The 20,053-nt window shown below is 42.2% G+C and overlaps 2 protein-coding genes across 3 annotated transcripts; one reads left to right on the top strand and one right to left on the bottom strand.

Moving 5' to 3' along the window:
- Positions 1-538: 538 nt before the first annotated feature.
- On the top strand, positions 539-17,964 carry LOC106612689 (CAP-Gly domain-containing linker protein 3). 2 transcript variants are annotated; one of them, XM_014214101.2, is made up of 15 exons: positions 539-692; positions 3,187-3,339; positions 4,253-4,392; positions 8,293-8,386; positions 8,537-8,698; positions 9,277-9,395; positions 11,607-11,843; positions 12,131-12,190; positions 12,978-13,113; positions 13,301-13,450; positions 13,922-14,056; positions 14,174-14,297; positions 14,529-14,596; positions 14,720-14,792; positions 14,926-17,964. In XM_014214101.2, exons 2-15 carry the CDS (start codon positions 3,207-3,209, stop codon positions 14,978-14,980), a joined length of 1,686 nt encoding a protein of 561 aa, XP_014069576.1. In that variant the 5' UTR covers positions 539-692; positions 3,187-3,206; the 3' UTR covers positions 14,981-17,964. The 2 variants fall into 2 exon arrangements, with proteins under 2 accessions (XP_014069576.1, XP_014069577.1); XM_014214102.2 differs by lacking the exon at positions 12,131-12,190.
- Positions 17,965-18,029: 65 nt separating this feature from the next.
- dharma lies at positions 18,030-19,310 on the bottom strand. The gene is made up of 3 exons (XM_014214103.2): positions 18,821-19,310; positions 18,450-18,637; positions 18,030-18,350 (listed from the first exon to the last, which is right to left on the bottom strand). The coding sequence occupies exons 1-3, from the start codon at positions 19,149-19,151 to the stop codon at positions 18,228-18,230; spliced, it is 642 nt and encodes a 213-aa protein (XP_014069578.1). The 5' UTR covers positions 19,152-19,310; the 3' UTR covers positions 18,030-18,227.
- Between the last annotated feature and the right edge of the window lie 743 nt (positions 19,311-20,053).

The raw sequence follows: 20,053 nt of genomic DNA on the forward strand, positions 1-20,053 counted from the left end.
ATCAATTTTCGAGCAAACGGAATGAGCAGCAGCTACGTTTGGCTACATATGGACCATTAGTGGAATTCCCGCAGGAGAGTAACGGTTATGTGATTGGATGTTAATTATTTGACATGGTGTTATTTCACTGAACACTAGAAGGTTTCATTTTATTTTTGGCAGTGAAACGAGGCTACTCAGGCGAGAAAAAAAACTCACCCAAATGTATAGCCCTGTTAGAAAATATAAATCGACTGTTAGAAAATGTGAAGAATATATATATATATTTTTTTATATTTTTTTTTTTATATATATATATATATATTTTTTTCTATATATATATATATATATATATCTACAATTTCTTTTCTTAAAATGCGATTTTAGATTTAACCCTAACCTTAACCACACTTATACCTAAACCTAATCTTAAATTAAGATCAAAAAGCTATTTTTTACCTCATGAATTTTTAAGTTTTGGCCAATTTTGTGGCTGTGGTAACTAGGCGAATTCCTGTGCCAAGGAAGGACACTCAAAATTGTGCTCGTTAGCCTACGTTGTGTATGGTTGTGGTCCATGCGTGTTCACGCCCGTGACGCACTCACAGAGAAAGACCTTCGCAGCATTATAGCAGCATCCTCAGCACCATTGCTGTTCTCATCTAGCTGAACCGCGAGGAAAAGCTTGAGATAATCAAAAGGATTGTTTTGAGGTAAGATGAATATCATTCATGCATATAAGATTCAAATTATTGGATATATTTTGTTTGATAAAATGTATTTGCTTCCTGTGTTTTTCACAGCATGTGTGTTTGTCTTGATACCGAGCCTAGAAAGATGGATGCTCTGAAAACACTGTTCCATGAAATCTCACTGGCGGATGTTTTTTTTTCGCCCATTTTATCATATAAGCGCAAACATAAGAAATCAGCGCAGATATTATGCGTCTTCTCATTGTTATTGGATCAAATGAGTAGTTGCAGATGTGATCTTCGTATTCCTCCTCCAGCATCTTTCTCATTGTTTGTCAACGGGGCGTTTTTTCTCGTTTGTTTCCTTTTATCATGCACGTTGTAGAGCAATGCAATATGCACCTTTTGCGTTATTGCTCATTGCAACACTAATATATTGTTTTTATTTATTGTCAATGACTCAAACATACAAGCTCTGGCCTATTGTTTTTGTCAAATACAGTAGGATGGCATTAGTGTGACCCAGCCAAATGGTAAAATGCTATTCATTCCATTACAATAGGTATTGAATAGAAGATCAAAATCTGTAAGGTTTGTTGCACCTGTTTTTCCTCATATTTTGCTATCTGAATGTATTTGCCTCCAGGTTTTATACATCTTGTTGACTCATATGAGCACTGTTGCATAAGACTTAGTCATATAAGGTACTCGATTTAATTAAACAAATAATATGCTCTTGCTAATTATACATCACATTTATTCCAGTGAAAATGCTGTCTGTGACTGAGACTTCATTTATAAAACACACTACTGTCAGATCAGGGGTAGGAACTAGGAGGAGCAGGGCAACTCAGAAGAGAAGATGATGGCTGCCATTACTGGACTCTGTTAGTAGAATAGTCATAATTGGTGACAGGCATTGCACAGCACAGGTATAGTTATCTACCAGTCATTGGACCCTGTATCTTGGATACCCTTTGTTTCAACATAATCCTTTTGGGATGTCAGGCATCTTGTTGTATCACCCATTCTGCAGTGGCTATTGATTCAGCAGCAAATCATGGGAAGCACTAAAGAATGTCTATAACTAAAGGAATAAATCAAAGTAAAATGTAGGAGCTTGTAGGTAAGGTGACTCACTGCGCAGGGACAGTTGCTCCCAAATCATCCAGGCTATGATATCTCTTGACTATGTATCCATGTTATGTATCCATATCCAAACATGACTAGGAACCCCCTCAATATGATGCAACTGAAGGAAACGGGCAACTCATAGAGTTTCAGGAGGATGGTATCTGCCTGAGGGGGGGTTGTTCATTTGGCTTTGAGTCTGTATCGCAGCAGAATCAGTCTCTGTTAATGTAGTTACCCTACGCGTAATGAATACAGCACAGACCACTGTATGGCCTCTGTTTTGCCTCACTGTTTGACCCGATAATGCTTGAGTTGGTAGACTGATACAGTAGCAGAGCTGCGCAATAGGATAAGGCTTTTACTGATTGTGTGATGAGCTCTCTCTCTGCCTCTCTTTCTTCTCTCTCTCTGGACTTCTTTCAAAATCCTAAAGGATTAGCAGAGGCATGGATGGACAATATATTCTGTGTATTAGATTCCTTGGCAGCGTAATAATTTTCAGGCCGGATGGATCTGTTTTAGATACATGTGGTGTGCTCACCATGCAGTCAGACTTTGGAGGAAGCAGCCCTTGGACGTGACAAAAAAAGACCCTGTGAATAATTTACGCTATCATAGACTGTTCCCATTTCGATGTTGGGATAAACCGTTTCTCAGTTGTGTTAGTGGTTCTGTTCTAAAGGGGTGTTTATAACACATACAGGTAGCTTATTCTCTGGCCCTAGATTGAACATTTATTTCACGATGGAAATCCAGTCAGGCCATATCAACGTAATAGGCTAAAGGGTGTTGTGTTGTATATAAATTGCATTAGCATTGACATCCTGATATTATAAGGCTTTTACATAGATGTTTTACTGTTTGTTCAGCAGCACCTCAGAAATGAGTGCTGCAATGTCCCAACACATACTGTACAGTACATGCATCCCTGATTTCCCATAGTCGGGACGGATGTGCGAAATCTGCTGCTGCATATGCTATTTGGAAAATATAGCTCAGCCCTTTAGCTATGTCCAGAGCAATGATGGACATTAAGACTTAGTATTAGCATGCACTGACATGGTACAATAAATTAGACTGCCTGTTAGCCTGTCTGCTCTCTGAGTCTCCTCATCTCTTGTCAGTAAGTGCAGTTCTCAGTGAGTCACTACCGACCGTCTCTCACAGGCCCTAGAGCCAAACATAGAGCCTGTCTGCTCTGAGGGTATAGACTTGCCAGAGTAGATAGGCTGCCATGGGAACAAGACTCTTGTAAGCAACTACTTCATGTGACTCTTGGCTGAGTCACAGATGCATGAGAACTGTTCAGAGAATCCTGCGATGGAGCTGTTTGTTTTGTAGTGCCACTCAAGGAATGTTTGTCATCCATCTTGTTTTCCAGGCCCGCCAACGTCTAGCAGAATGACTAAAGAGCAGACTGCCGAGGTGGAGGAGGAGGCCCAGCCTGCCTCTGAGTACCAGAGCCCTGTTCATGAGCCCCGGAAGAGGCCCATGGTCCACCCATCTGCCCAGGCCCCCCTCCCCAAAGACTATGGTGGGTCCTAGGCCTCAGGCTCCAGGGCCCGCATTCACAAGAAGTGTCTCATAGTAGGAGTGCTGATCTAGGATCAGTTTTGCTTTTTAGGTCATAATGAATAAGATTATATGGACAGGAGTGACCTGACCCCAAATCAACACGTTGGGACGTTTTGGGAATACAGGCCAAGTCCCTTTGTTATAATGCTCCCTACTCAACACTGCTTTATATGTAACAGTGGATTTTGGGATCTGGGCCATGTGCCGCTGTAGCCTCGGTCCACAAAGAGCCTTTCACCAAGCACAGACCACTGCCTGGTCAAAACAACCTCTGCAGATTCATAGAAACATAATGAAAAGATGTAATAAAATGTATCTGATCTATAAATAAGTGAACAAGGCCTTTTATGGCATGTTATTGATCCTTTCAGTAGATGGATCTTGACTTTGGGGCTGTTATATGCAAACAGTATGGTATTGCTGGACACTCTATGCCAATGAATGTAAGTGGTTTCTGCAGGCTAAAATGATGTGAAGCTTTTTATTTCAGTTTGCCCACAAGCTTCAATGCATTTATTATGATGGTGTATTATAAAAACAAAGTAAGATCAATTGTGTTCCCACTTCGGTAGGGCTTCAATCTACCACATGCTGCTTTTAGAAACGGTGCTTTTAAACAGAACAGAAATATTGGATGTCCCACAGAGAACTCCATAAGTAATTAAATAGAGTGCACGAACCGGCCTACTGAAAAATACAACCCAAAATACATGTATATTTTGTAATAATAAAAAAATATGATATTTAATATCACACATTCAGAATGAGTCAATATGCTGTCTGACATAGAACAAAAAATAGCAAGAGAGGCACATGTAATACTGATTTGATGAGGAGGGTAATTATCTTGTTGGAATTCCCTACCATTCCAGTCTTCACATTCTTTGACCCAAATGATCCTGCGTGTCTGGAGATCCTGCTGGATCCGCGCACCACCATCCCAGAGCTGTTTGCCATCATCCGTCAGTGGGTCCCACAGGTCCAGCACAAGATCGACCTCATCGGAAACGAGGTGAGTTACTGCCGGTCGGATTTTCAGCAGACTACAGGCCTGACTACAGCTCACACAACACTGGCAGAAACATGTAGAAAGCTATAGGCCTAGAGCAGGGATGGGCATCTTTGATGTGGGTGGAGGCCACGAAAAATCTGAACTCAGTGGCTCATGGATCTGCACCACATTCATACCCACACATGCCGTCAGAGCCGGCCCTAGCCTTTTGTTGGGGGGGGGCCTAACTTGCGAGCAAAACATTTTGCTGCTCTTGACAGCGGAAAGGAACAATTGACATTTTAAAGTACATTTCCTCCAATTCTACACATTTTACCATGGGGCGTAGAAAAAATATTACAGTTATAAAGCAAGTTTGCTGCTATTCTACAGGATTTGCCATGGGGCGGAGAGAAGATTTATAACTCATTTAATGCAATTCTAAACATTGTGCCATAGGGTGGAGAGAAATGTTTGCAGTTTTTAATGTGATATCTGAATGAGAGTGACTAACAAAATCAATGGGGGCCACCCAGTCGGTAATTCGGCTATGATTAATACAAGTTTAGATAGCTGGTTAGACTAATTTACTGATCTAAATAATGATAGCTCACATGGGCTAGTTGAGAAAATGTCCGACTGACATAGCAGGAGAAAAATTGCTGATGCACAACCAAATTTGAACCTTGTGTATTCTAATATTGTAACTGTCAACAATAAGTTGAGATCCCGACTGAGTTCCTTTTATGGAAATTTATCCGCGAGCCTACAAAAGAGGCAGGACGCCAGATGCCCATCCCTGGCCTACAAAGTTACATTTGGCGTTTCACAAGGCTCTGTGCTTGGACCCATATAATTGTTTTCTTTATTTCTACTGTACATAACAGACAGATGCAGTATATTACTGCATAGCGCACCAAAGAAACAGGTCTCCAACCAAAATACAATACACACAGGAAACAAAATTCACCATGCAGTCATTAGTTGAAGAGAACATGGAAACGCTCATCAACATACTGTAACACAACAATGCACACCTTTTAGCTCAAATTCATTGAAATCTCATGAACAATATCAATGTATTAAATCCCTTACTATCTAAAGAGCAGTGGCCTTTCAGCTGCATGCAACCTTCTAGAGTTGGTCACCATCACCACATGCTGCATTTGCAGTAAGGAGAGAAGTCCATTGGTCTGTGCTCAGCTTGCTACTCTGCTCTCGTGCTCTTAAGAGCTGCCAACAGGGCAGACGCATCAAGTTCCTTGATCCCTGGAGGAATGCAGTCGATGCAGGCCTAGTAATTGTGTTGTTCGACCCCTCTTTGTGGTGAACTCCTGCGGCTCTGAGCCGGTCAGCAGCGGTACACTGTTGTTGTTGGCCAAGGTCCTGCTAGAAGATTACAGACTCGTTATCACACTAACCTAGTAAGAGAGTGTTTTTTGACAAACCCACTAGTTGAGCCTCAACGTTGGTAAGGCTCCACAAAGAGAACCTATTAAGGCACAAGGCAAGCATAAGATTAGTATTTCCCAGTCCCATGCCCATACACAGTATGTGCTGTTGAATAAGCATGTGTATGGGCATGGTATTGGGAAATACTCATCTTATGTTTGTCTTGTGCCTTAATGGGTTGTCTTATATTGGGATCTGTATTGTGGGAGGCTTGGTGGCTTTGGCTTCACATTTTTACATTTACATTTTAGTCATTTAGCAGACGGTCTTATCCCGAGCGACTTACAAATTGGTGCATTCACCTTATAATATCCAGTGGAACAACCACTTTACAATAGTGCATCTAAATCTTTTAAGGGGGGGGGGTTAGAAGGATTACTTTATCCTATCCCAGGTATTCCTTGAAGAGGTGGGGTTTCAGGTGTCTCCGGAAGGTGGTGATTGACTCCGCTGTCCTGGCGTCGTGAGGGAGCTTGTTCCACCATTGGGGTGCCAGAGCAGCGAACAGTTTTGACTGGGCTTCAGTTGGAGGCATGACATACACAACCACTTGGGGCACTTTAGCAAAGTTGAAGCTTAACTAGTGAACTTTTCACAAAACACCTTCTTACTAAGGATGTTGTCATGTAAGGTGTAGTTTATGTTTCAGTCGATTCCCTTTTATATTGCTGTTGCTCAGATGAAAGTGCACAGCTTTAGCTCAGGACCAACCATTACTGCAGTGTGAGTAGTGTTAATGTGACCATGGGAGTAGGAACTCTCATAACCCTGAAGAGGAAGAGTGATGAGGGTGGGATGTGAATCAACATAAAGAATGCATACTTCAAGTTTCAGACTCATTCCCTAATCCCGCCCTACTGTCTTGGAGAGAGGGAAGATATGCCCCATAAAAACACATGTAAACACACCAAGCAAATACACACTCTTAGTTAACTCGGTTTCCTCTTAGCCATGCAGCTTTAGTGTTAGGATTGATCGTAAAGTCAGCTTCAGTTCCTGTGTGTCCCCTGGGACGCCATGATGGCTGTGATTGATGGCTGAGATAATAGGGTCTTTCCATTACCCAAACAGGCTCTGCACTAAGACAGACTCTAAATCAGACCAGGCTGTCAGATATGGGCAAAGAACCACTCTGCTGCACTCTCAGTAAACAACCCCAGCCCTCTGGCAAATAGTCAATGTCTTTTTGACAGTATTTGAGAGTATTTTCATTAACAGAGATGCATTGACTTATCTGCAAAAGGCTTATGTGGATGTAGGCTTTTGCTCCAATCAAATCAGTAACGCACCTGATTCAACCTAACTAAGTCCTAAATGAAGTCGAATCAGAAGTGTATGGCTTTGGCGCATACAGATTGGCCACCGCTTCTTTACAAGCTACTTGGACAGTAAGAATTTCCACCAATATCAGTTACTAGCCCCAAATTCCTTTTCGACAATGTTAGCCTCGTGTTAGCATTGCAGCTACAGGGATCCATCTTATAGAATCCATGTTGAATCCATGTTGAATTCATGTTGAATCATGAAGGTGTGCATGGTGGTGTGATCGTTAAGCCTCTGGAGAGGACCTGTCTGATAATATCATGTTCATTCAGTTGGACTACATGTCTCTGTATGAAAAGGCATAATCTCCGAGCTTGAGGAGAGTGTGCTCATTTCGACTCTCTTGATTGACACTGGTGGATATTGAACTGTCCCGAGATAGTTGCTAGTCCAGTTCAGGAATCAGGATGGGTCCTTTTTCACTCGTCACTCGACACCCGTCACTGCTGTCTGCTGGCACCAGAGGAGAGAGCTAATTAACTGGAGTTTCACTGCTTCTTCAAATCTTCACCGTTGGGAATATGGCTTTACATAGCACACCTGACACTCAGCAAGACATACAGTAGATGGAGGTTATTCGACGTTGTAAAGGATGCCATGAATAGTTTGCTGTTATCTCCTGTTGGTACTGTTTCCAATGTACCGAGTACAAGCTTAGATATTCAGTTGAAACAGCATAGTAAATTAATGTCACTTCCAGTAACGACTGCCATCATTTCAATATTTGTGTCCCTCAAATGTTTTACCTATCCAAAATGGCTGCCGGTTCCTCATGTAGATGGATGCTACTCAGCAAGGACAGCCTCCGATGAAGTTGCAACGCAGTGGAAATGAACGTGGCGCTTAAATTATGACGCAGCAGGAAGCCATCATCACCTTCCCCATCATTAAGAGTTCACTAACATGTGTCGTCTGTGCTATTTGGGTGTGAATGGCTCATCCTGCTAATGTGGCTATGCTAAGAACAGGGAGCATCACTCAGAGAGATGAGAGGCTATGGCCCTGGGGTGGTGTGGTCTGTATGTGTGAGTGATGACTGGCCTTAGTGTTTCATAGTGTTTTAAAGGCATCTGGTAGTACTGCTCTCTCTGCCTTTCCCCTAGCCTCTCGCTTTCTCTTCACTGAACAGTCCTTGTCTCCTCTCAGATCTTGAAGCGTGGTTGCCATGTCAACGACCGTGACGGACTGACAGACATGACCTTGCTCCACTACAGTTGCAAAGCCGGGGCCCATGGAGTCGGTGAGACTCTCAAACCCTCAACTGATTGTTCATTTCAAATGTCTGAATCCTCAATAAAGCTTTCACAAAATAAAGTGTTTTTAGTTTAAGATTCAATGCAGTTTTACTGTAGTTTCCTACAAATTTTGTCCATCTTGTGACCCCGTCCAGGTGACCCTGCCGCTGCCCTCAGGCTGTCCAATCAGCTAATTTCCCTGGGGGCAGACGTGAGTCTCCGCAGCCGCTGGACCAACATGAACGCCCTGCACTACGCCGCCTACTTCGACGTGCCAGAGCTGATTCGCATTCTCCTCAAGGCCTCCAAACCCAGAGGTGAGTAGCGTCAACACAACCCATGTAGTCTACCTAGCCAACTAACAACATAGTCAGTCCTCAGGAGCTGTTGGAGACTAATAAACCTCCCCAAACACTCCCCAGACGACTTTCCTCACCCTGTTCGCACACTCACTCATATACTGTATACACACACACTCACACACACTCCAAAGCTCGTGCTTGGGCCTGTCCTGTCAGTTCTAGCATGCTCCTGGTGTATGTCCTGTATGTCTCCTCCCTCCCCTCCCTGGACTTCCAATCAGAACTAACACTGCATCCAGCCCCTACCAGCATTGATCCAAGGCCATTTCATTAACTCCTACATTGATTTATCATCGCTCCACCACACTGACCATTGATTGTGGCCGTTTTGTCTCATTGTTATTCTCCTGTCTACGGACCATGGGGCTCAAACACAACACGAGACTCCTACGAGATTAAATTGGTAATGCTTTCAGAGACCCCTAGGAGAAGGAATTGGTTTACGCTTTTAGAATAAAACTAAGATAATAGCTGACATTGGCTTTGCAATTCAGATTGATTTGATCTGAACCTGGTTGTATCTGTCTCTGTAGTGCTGAATTCCACCTGCAGTGACTTCCACCATGGCACAGCCCTGCACATCGCTGCCTCCAACCTGTGTCTGGGGTCCGTCCAGTGTCTGCTAGAGCATGGAGCCAACCCCACTGTCAGGGTAAGAGCACGATTGACTAGACCTCTCTTTTGTACGTCTCTTTCTCATGGTAACTAACTACAAACAGAAATGATGAAATTGAATATGGCATATACACTCACTGGACAGTTTATTAGGTACTTGATCGCTCCTACAGACAGTGAGTCTTATGGCCTGCTATATAAAGCAGGCAGACAGGCATCGAGGCATTCAGTAACTGTTGGATTTAACGTTAGAATGGGCAAAACAAGTGACCTAAACGACTTTTGAGTGTGGTATGATTGTCGGTGCCAGGCGCGCCGGATAAAGTATCTTAGAAACGGCTGCCCTCCTGGGCTTTTCACGCACAACAGTGTCTAGGGTTTGCCAACAATGGTGTGACAATCAAAAAACATCCAGTCAGCAGCTGTCCTGTGGGCGAAAACAGCTTGTTGATGAGAGATGTCGAAGGAGAATAGCAAGAATCGTGCAAGCTACACTCTTAGAAAAAAGGGTTCCAAAAGTGTTCTTCGGCTATCCCCATAGGAGAACCCTTTTTGGTTCCAGGTAGAACCCTTTTGGGTTCCATGTTGAACCCTCTGTAGAAAGGGTTCTACCTGGAACCCTTTAATTTTCTAGATAGCACCTTTTCTTCTAAGAGTGTAACAGGCGGGCAGCAAACACAGAAATAACGCCACAGTACAACAGTGCTGTGCAGAACAGCATCCCGGGATACACAACTCGTCTATCCTTGTCATGGATAGGCTATTGCAGCAGACGACCACACCGGATTCCACTCCTATCAGCTAAAAACAAGAAGAAGCTGCTCCAGTGGGCACGCGATCACCAACACTGGACAATTGAGGAGTGGACATCGCCTGGAACATGACAGCGAGTTCAGTTTATTTTGAGTGTCCTGGTCAGTCCCCAGACTTCAACCCAATAGAACATCTTTGGGTTGAGATGGAACGCGCTGTTCGCAGCATGAATGTACCGCTGTCCAATCTGCAGCAACTGCGAGATGCCATCGCGTCAGCATAAACCAACATCCCTGTGGAACTTTTCCGACACCTTGTGGAATGCTCAGAAGAATCCAGGCTGTTCTGAAGGCAAAAGGGGGTCCGACCCGGTACCACAGTAGATAGGTGGACCTAATAGAATGGGTGTGCATCTGAGGTTTCATGTCCATTTGATATGATTTGTTGGTAACTTTAAAAGGGAGCTGAACTTCCTGATTTGGCTTCGTTTTTCAGCTTGGTCATTAAGAAATAACTGAAGCCAAACGAGAGTTGTCTTGGGGAGGTGGTTTAATGTGTGTGTCTCTTTTGTGTGTGTGTGTTTGCACGTGGCAAGCAGTCTTTGGTTTGTACATTCACTCTCTCAAAATAGTACACGGTTACAGTCACTCACCCTTCTAGATAACATGAAACAGTCTAACAGGTCTTGAAGTCGCCTAGGAAAGCTATTGCTAGCCAACTTCTTTCACCAATTAGCTTTAGCCAGCTGGTGTGCGACCGTGGCAAGTTGGTTTGACGTTTGATAGCTCTGGGGCTTGTTAGGGACCATAAATAATTTACACAATGTAAATGGCGCAATATTTTTATGTTGCCCACCTTTTAGTTGTCTCATTAAATTATTTAAATATTTGTATTTGAATTTCTACAATTTATAGTTGGTTTGAGGTTGTTAGGTCATTGAAATTTGGAGCTATTGGCATTTAAATATATTGTCCCATGTACATTGTGTAATTTACTGATGGTCCCTAACTAGCCCCATAGGGCTATCGAATGTCAAACCAAATTGACCATGGACATTATGATCAGGTCTCATGCAGCTGTGCGCAGAATTGATGATTACTTGGGTGCTGCCAGCTGAAGGCAGGCTTGAAATAAACCCAACCAAAGCTAAACTGTTACAGTACCCTTTTATTCCGTGACATACACTTTATTTCTATCATCTCGCAAATCTCAGACTGATTTTATGACCAAAACTATCCTATTTAGACTTTGTAGTCAATTTTGACAGTAGAATAAATGTTTATGACTCATATCAATGCCACATAGACCATTTTCAAAATGAGAAGTTGCTTTTTAGGGGCAGTCGCTCTTTAAAAACACTGTTTCAGATAAAACAGATTCTGTTTCGGTTTTATGTGGGGATGACTTCGACACAAATGTGCCAATTTATTTCTGATGTCCCTTTCTCTCTCCCTTTTTCTCTCCCTCCCTCCTTCTCTGTCTCGCTCTCTGACAGAATGATAAGGGCCAGGGGCCGGCCGAGGTGGTCCCTGACCCCATGGACATGACTCTGGACAAAGCGGAGGCGGCCATGGTGGCCAAGGAGCTGAAGCAGCTGCTGCTGGACTCTGTGCCCCTCAGCTGCAACCTGCCCCGCGCCACCCTGCTCAACTATGACAACATCCCTGGCAATCTAATGCTCACCTCCATCGGCCTGAAACTGGGCGACCGCGTGGTGCTGGACGACATGAAGGTGTGTGTGTGTGTGTGGTTTGTCAGGATTGGGAGGCAAAGGGTGAGAAATGGGAGCCTCAAAGACTGAAAACAGTGAATTAAAATAAACTGCTGAATATTGTGAGCGCGTTTTATGTGCATAAGACCATTTAAATGGCTTTCAATTATCTTTATATATTTTTTTATAGTGGCCAGTATGAGGTATCATTCATCCTATATGGTGGAGCCCTGCTGCTTGTTGTACTGTGTGAGAAGAGAACGTGAATTCTAGCAAACATTTATTCCCACTTGTGTTAACACATATAGCTCCCCAAAAAATCGAGCAGTGATGAAATTGACATCTCAGCTCTGCATCACCTGAAGCAGGTGGGTAGCCCTCGACCTGTCTACTTGCATAACTGAACACATTTAATCGTGTTTTCAGGTGTATTTCCATGACTGACCGCATTACTGACTGCATTAAACGACGTAGTCTCCCTTGGTGCATTCATTTGGTATTTACTACGCATCACTAACTGCACTTCAAATGCATTGGAAACCTATCTGTGGCCTACTGTATGTCAGCAACTGGAATCCACTAACTTGAAATGGTGTCCGCATACTTTTGCATATATAGTGTATGTCCTACTGACCACAACATAATCACTTAAAACATGTTATTGTGTTGAGATGGGTAGATTACTAACCATATCCTAGTTACAAAGCTGTCCAACCCTGTTCCTGGAGAGCCACCCTCCTGAGGTTTTTCGCTCCAACTCCAGTAGTAACTAACCAGACTCAGATGATCAACCAGCTAATTATTAGAATCGGGTGCGCTAGATTAGAGTTGGAGCAAAAACCTTCAGGATGGTAGCTCTCCAGGAACAGGGTTGGCCAGGCCTGGACCCTAGTATCTCAGTAGTAAAGAATAACAGAAAAGTAGAAGATAAGCATGCTGCCCTGGTCTAGAGATGTCTCTGAGACTAGTCCTGCCTCAGTGCTGTGGAGAAGTGTTGTTAACTATTTAATCCTGCCTGGTATCACCTTCAATAATACAAGAATAAAAATCACATGTTTTGTTCGATGAGCCCCTGTGGGGATCAATAAGGTTAATTCAATTTGATAGTCAAAATCCAATATAAATGTCAGACCTCACACAGTCTCTCCTCCACAGACGGGCACCCTGCGCTTCTGTGGGACCACGGAGTTCGCCAGTGGCCAATGGGTAGGGGTGGAGCTGGACGAGCCAGAGGGCAAGAACGACGGAAGCGTGGGGGGGGTGCGTTACTTCATCTGCCCCCCCAAATTGGGTAAGCACCTGTTATTTCACTCACATTTTGGGAATTCTTAGTTAAATCTATTGAAGTGCGCTAAGATTCCCCGTGAGAAAAGAGCAAAGAGAAGACTTGATTTCATAACTTTTTTGTCAATTTTATGCAGGTTTCATGCAATGCAGGTTTTTCAGGGTTTTCTCTAATCCCTTCTATTGTCCTGAAGGTATCTTTGCTCCAGTGTCAAAAATCGCCAAAGCTGTTGAGCTGGCCCCCTCCTCTGTCACCTCCACACCCAAGACGCCCCGCATGGACTTCTCCCGCGTCACAGGAAAGAACAAGAAAGAAAAGAAGGAAATAATGGAGAGAGAGAAAGGTACAGGGGATACCTAGTCAGTTGTACAACTGAAATGCGGCTTCCACAAAAGAGTTTCCCCATCAAGGGCCATGGCATTCATTCTCATAGGAGCACAACAAGCCACCTGTTGATTCACAGACTTTATAACACATAAATAACACATGACTCATAGACTTAGAACACATTATAAACTGGGTGGTTCGAGCCCTGAATGCTGATTGGCTGACAGCCGTATACCACGGGTATGACATAATATATATTTTTACTGCTCTAATTACGTTGGTAACCAGTTTATAATAGCAATAAGGCACCTCGGGGGTTGGTGGTATATGGCCAATATACCACGGTTAAGAGCTGTATCCAGGCACTCTGCGCTGCGTCGTGTATAAGAACAGCCCTTAGCCATGGTATATTGGCCATATACCACACCTCCTCGTGCCTTATTGCTTAAAAATAACATGTTAACTAACATTTGATTTCCTCCATCAGCTCTGAGGAAGAAGTCTATGTCCGTGGCCAGTCTGGACCCAGATGGGGTGAAGGTGGAACTTGGAGACCAGGTGCTGGTTGCTGGTGTGAAGCAGGGAATCATACGCTATTACGGAAAGACAGACTTTGCCCCAGGTAGGTCTGCTGTGAAATCATGTCACTGCAACACTGGTGGTGATATTTTCAAGAAATGTTTGACAAATGCTTAGAAATGTTTAATCAAGTTGAACTATTGATGATGTGTGTGTCCAGGTTACTGGTTTGGTGTGGAGCTGGAGCAGCCCACAGGAAAGCATGACGGGTCTGTTTTTGGTGTCCGCTACTTCACCTGCCTGCCCAAGTACGGCGTCTTTGCACCCCCGTCTCGGGTACAGAGGTAACATAACACCTACTTTAACACCTGGTTCAAAAAATGACCGTAAGATAACGTAATGACTTTATTGATAAGAAAGCATTTTACAGTTACCTTGTGTAACTATGCTTATCAGTCATTCTCAGACGAAGAGCCAGACAATATAAAACGTTCTCTGTTGTGATTGTAAAGGTTCATTCTGAACAGACTGACCGTCTTGTACAATACTAAGCACGGCTGTTAATGATCTCTCAGAATCTGCGGATCAAAGGACGGTCAGAGCGGCGATGGCACGATGGTGAAAAAAGTCCACCAGGTGTCTAGTAAGTATCTACGGTCAAATCCGTCCAGTCATGTTAGCCAGCGTGCCACGTCACCCCATGTTATGATGTACCTTCTACTCCCACGTCTGTATTCTATCCAAAGATGTTCTTTGTTTCTTCTAGTGAACCAGCCAAAGCGTAAATTCAACGCGGTGAGGTCACCTAAGGACATCACGTCTGAGAGTTCAATATCCAGGTAGAGTCTCTTCTTTTCCTCTCTGTGTTGTCTCTGAGTCAACAAATAGCAGCTTAGAAATAAGCTCCTGTTGACGAATGTGTCCAGTGACGCGAATCCCTCTCCTCTTCCTCCTGCTCGTCCTCTTCCTCAGGTTGCTGTTCTGCTGTTGGTTCCCCTGGATGCTGCGAGCTGAGATGCAGTCCTAACCACACTCTCCTTCCTCCTCCTCTTCCTCGACTTCAAAAGATCTACTGCTCTCCTCTTAGTGTCCATCTTTCATTTGTGCTTTTCTCTGGCTGTTGCTGTCAGAATTACAGTAGTGTACCACCGCGCCCCCCCACTCTCCATTCCCCTTGATTGCAGTCAGTCCTATAGCAAAACCTAGTGCCTTGTATGTTAACTAACATCCTGCATTCCGTTTGTAACACTAATAATGAGACAAAATAATTGTAACTCAAAATCTGGGACACAAACTCTACAAAAGCAACTATCTAATAGATATAATCATTTAGTTTTTGTAAGTTTCTCTATTTTGGTGTTAATTGCTTGTTGTTACCCTGTCAGAAGTTGCCAAAACCCTTAGACCAGTCAGCCAACTTCTTATGCCATGGAGCTTCTACTAGGGAACCTTTCAAATGACTAAGTACATACTGATATACTTTGATTTGCTGCTGCTTCATCCTAATTTTCAGTATTTCAGAGGAGACCAACACATTGTCTGTTGTACTAAAGGAATTGATCCAAAATGTGCATGTGTGAGTCAAATCGTGTTACTCATTTATTTTCCCATAAACATGCCTTTTTATTGTGAAAAGATGTGACGTGAACATATGGTCATGTTCTTCTGATGTCGTCTGTCCAAAAGAAAACAGGGTTTAATATTATTCAGGATTCCTACATCCACTATTTCTCCACTTGCACTCTGAGAATTTTCCCAAATGTGCAATTGGAAATGTGTATATAATATTGATTTGCTTGTTAATGGGCTTGTGTAATTGTAATATGCTCACACATGGTCCAAAAATGAAGTTCCTGGTGTCCTGTACTTCTTTGAGAGATCCCTGTTAAATACTAGAAACCAGTTTTAGGAAATGTAATGCTAGCACATATGTATGTCAATCATAATGTCCCAACTTAATTGCTGAAGGACATCTTTATCTGCACAGACAGCTTCTGTACCCTTGAAAGACAAGTTTCTAGCAATGGTTTAAATCGTAGTATTATAGACACCTCTTTGTCCATAACTGGGTCAAATAAGACTTTCATAACTTGGTTTTAGGTGTTTATTGCACTTTGAACCAGTTGGTCTCAGATCCAAGTTACATTAACCAAAATAGCTGCTCACCCCAAAATGTAATATAAGGGTAAACCACTTAGGTTAATATTGTTAAAGCGGTTTTCTTTATTGTGTAGCATGAAGTAGCAATAACTTTTGCTTAACTTTAACTTAAAACGTAATATAAAAAGCTTTATTTGCCCACATTTAAGTTTTGTTTATAGAAATAGGAAATCTACAAGGGTACCAAAATAAACTTGTATTAGGTACGTTTCTTGATAAACTAGTACCCTGCTCCCCATCTGTAGGTTCCTTGTTGCACCAAAAGTGTTAATCTCAGGCTAAATCTGCACAGCCAGAACCCCTGCTAGCTCAGTACTACCACAGTATACACCCCGTTAGCTATCCTCTCATGCTTCTCTTTCCTCTCTCAACGTTAGGCTTTGGTAAGTTTGTGAGTGTGAGCATTAGGAAAAAAATCGGACCGTCTAAACTTGCGTGCGGTTAATGTCAGTCTATGAGTATGTGCATAAAAACAGCAATATTTAACTGTGTACTTTGCAATGTGGATATGGATAGTGGTCTTTGTCTACTCAACACTATGTAAGCACACCATGAGGGGGAGAGAAAACACCTGAACTTCCTCCTGCACTCTCTGAACACCGTTGTGAACATCCTGTGTTACCAGCACCGCGGAACAACAAAAAAAATACTCATTATCAGGAAGTGTCTAAATACTCTTGCACCATGTCGTTTTCCGAAATCGCCCCTTATAAAATGTGGCACTGAGCAATGTGGAACTGAACGCAACAATGTGTGGTTTTTGATATTGCTAGTGTAAGGTTATGACTAGGTCTGTAAGAGAGCCGCTGAACAACAAGGATACTATGAGGGAGTCAGCTTCATTTGATCTGAATAAGGGATATTAGGATATCCAGTTTGAGAGAAACTCATCCATTAAACCTCAAAGTCAGTCATGTAATGGGATACTTAAGAACCTGTGGCATTTGGAACTTTTCTCCTTTTCTATTTAATTTAATGACTATCTCAACACAAAATGTTGCAAACTTTATCAGGACAGCTCGCTTTGTTAAAATCCTCTGTTAGCCAAGAAAGGCTAAAATTATACTGTGTCAAGAAGGACTGTGAGTTTCTTTACTAGTAGTTAACAAACAAATCCTCGCCCCATACTGAAGTGCTTGATAATGAGTACGAATACATCAGAATGTCTTGTCTTTACTACTTACGCTGGGAAAATGTAATTAGAAATAAGTATAGCGTGCAACATTGTTCATACTTACTACATGGTTGAGTTGAATAGTTGGTTGACTGGCAGATTTGATGCTCAAGAAAAGTTGTTTGATGCCAAGATTGACCAAAATGGTGTAGTTATCGCCTAGATGTTGCACTCTGGTAGCATAATGTGCACCATAATATGCCAGTAGATGTCACTAATGTGTCACTTTTATCATCTACAACTAACAACTTGACAAGAATCTACATTGATGAGTCCTCTCTTCAAATGTTCTGTTTATTCGAGGACATTATGAACATTTATATAATCTTATTAAGTGGTGTACTGTCATTATAAAAAAAAAACATGATGTTATTCTAAAACTATCTCAACAATGGTTAATTTTCTTCATAGACATGTCGTTGCAGTTTGTTAAAAATATATTTTGATAATTTCACTAAGTGTACTTTTATTTTCGAGTTTTATAGTGTGTTGGTGTCTGTGTCCAAAAATAGTTAACTGGGGGGGTACTGTTGGATTTATTATAGTGTCATAAATAATGTTCATTGCATGCTCTTTATTTTCTGAAAGTTTCTTTTTACAATGGTGTATCTCAGCATGAAAATGCTTATAATTACAACTCTGACTATGAATCTAATAAAAGTTGATGTTGTTTTCTACATTTGCTGTTGCTTGCTTTTGTTCAAACAACTTTAGAGATAAATCACTCAGACACTTACTGTAATTGCTTAAATGTGCATTTATTGCAGGTCTAACAATTGAATTTAGTTTTTACATTAAATGCCCACAAATGAATTGCTATCTGGGGATATTTACGCGTGGTGAGTGGGCCTAAAGGCTTATGAACTCAAGTGAACATAAATTAGTGTAAAGAAATAATATGTTATTGTTATCATCAGAGGAATCACGAGAAGCTGTTTCCCTAAAAGCTGCGCTTGTTGTAGACTGTTGGCCAGTCTATTTTCGAAGTAGCCAGGTCTGGGGATTCGGCCTTGGTGCTGCTCTTCTGCCTCTTTCGGCGCGCACGACGGTTTTTGAACCATACCTAGAGAAATAGAACACATTATGTCAAGTCCAGAAAATAACTTGTAACTTAAACAGTTACACAACCACTTTTCTAAAAGCAAACGTATCCTTCTCTTACCCTAACGCTTTCCTCCGTGAGGCCCATGTTCCTGGCTAGTTCAGCCCGTCCCTCGACACCGGGGTAATTCGTTTGTTCGAACAGCTGATCCAGTTGTTTGGTCTGGCTGTCCGTGAACACTGTGCGCATTCTGCCCCGATTTACTTGGTTTCCACCTTGGTCCAAGTAAGTGCACAGAGGCTGAGGCCCTGAGATAAAAATATATATATATATTAAAAAAAGCATGATTAAGCAGTCGGAAAGCAAGCAAAGAGAAGAAGGAAAAACGGTAGGCCTAATACTTTGTAACAATGTAGCACTACAGTTCAATACTTTGTGGCCTCAACATACAGTCTTATATTGTGAAATAATCAAATGTAAAACTATCTCACCTCTTTCATCGTTGAAAACTCTGTTTTGAGTTGCAGTAGGACACAGATTTATATCTGCATGATGACAATTAAATGATCCATAGCTAAGGTAACTGCTACTAGAATCAAAAGTGTGTGATATGGTCGGAACCTGCAGCATGTGGGCGGTTGTCAAATCCCTAGGCATACAATATTTCCGGTTTTCAATTTGTGGATTTGAGTGTCCATGGTGGAAGGTGCCAGACAAACATCCAACATGTTGTGAAGATTCGGCTCCAGTTGTGTAAGAAGGTCCCACTTCGGCGCCTAAAATGCGTTCAATGCTGAAGTTTGAGGGTTTGGTCGCATCCATGCTCAGAGGTAAAAGTCCCTCTAAAACAGTTAGGTACGTGCTCAGGGCTACTTTTTGTCTCACCTCTCCAACCAAGGACACTGTCCTCCTTCAAATGTGCAGTCTTATGATCAACCCCAGATTATATACTCCTCCATTGACAGTTCAAAAATAAAATAAGTTGTCAAATGTAACCCCTCATTATTATGCAATTTACACCCCTTTTGTACTAAAGAAAATGCCTAATGGCCCATAATGGCTTTACCGTTTTTGAAGATGTCCATCTCAAACGGTCCATGCAGATTGATCATAAAATAACATATACATATTTGGTTCAAAGGATAATGACTTTGATGTCCTTGAATCAAAGTAATATACGCAGTGATTGATTGTAATTCGTTTTTGGACTGATTAGATAGTACGGTCGAAACGGATGATACTAACCTTATGGTGCTTTATGGTGCTTCTGGGATTGTAAATGGACAAACATGTCAAGCATTTCTGTTAAAATGGTGTCAGACTATAATGACAGAGGTGCTATCAAATGAAATCATAGGCCACGTTATTTACAGTGCATTTAGGTGTCACTACGTACTACAGAGACTTCAGAGAACGAAAGGCCTTTACTGTTTGTTTTACGCATAGATTTATGGCTTTTACGCGCTCTGGGATATAATAGGATCTTAATTGTATCACCCTGTTGCAGGAGAACTTTCCTGCAATGCAGGACATGTTTAACTTGTAGTGTCTTTGAGGTTTAAAAGGATTCTGAAGTTTGTAATTTTCACTTTGAAATGTCAGACTTGATTTTCCCTTACGAAAATTGGATCAACTCCAACAACAATGTCTATTAATTATAGTCCACATAATAATTCACATTTCCTGTTGCTGCAGGATTATTTTCCTGCTGTAGCAAACTGGTT

This window comes from Salmo salar, chromosome ssa09 (genome assembly GCF_905237065.1).
Source record: "Salmo salar chromosome ssa09, Ssal_v3.1, whole genome shotgun sequence".
In the NCBI taxonomy this organism is placed as follows: Eukaryota; Metazoa; Chordata; class Actinopteri; order Salmoniformes; family Salmonidae; genus Salmo; species Salmo salar.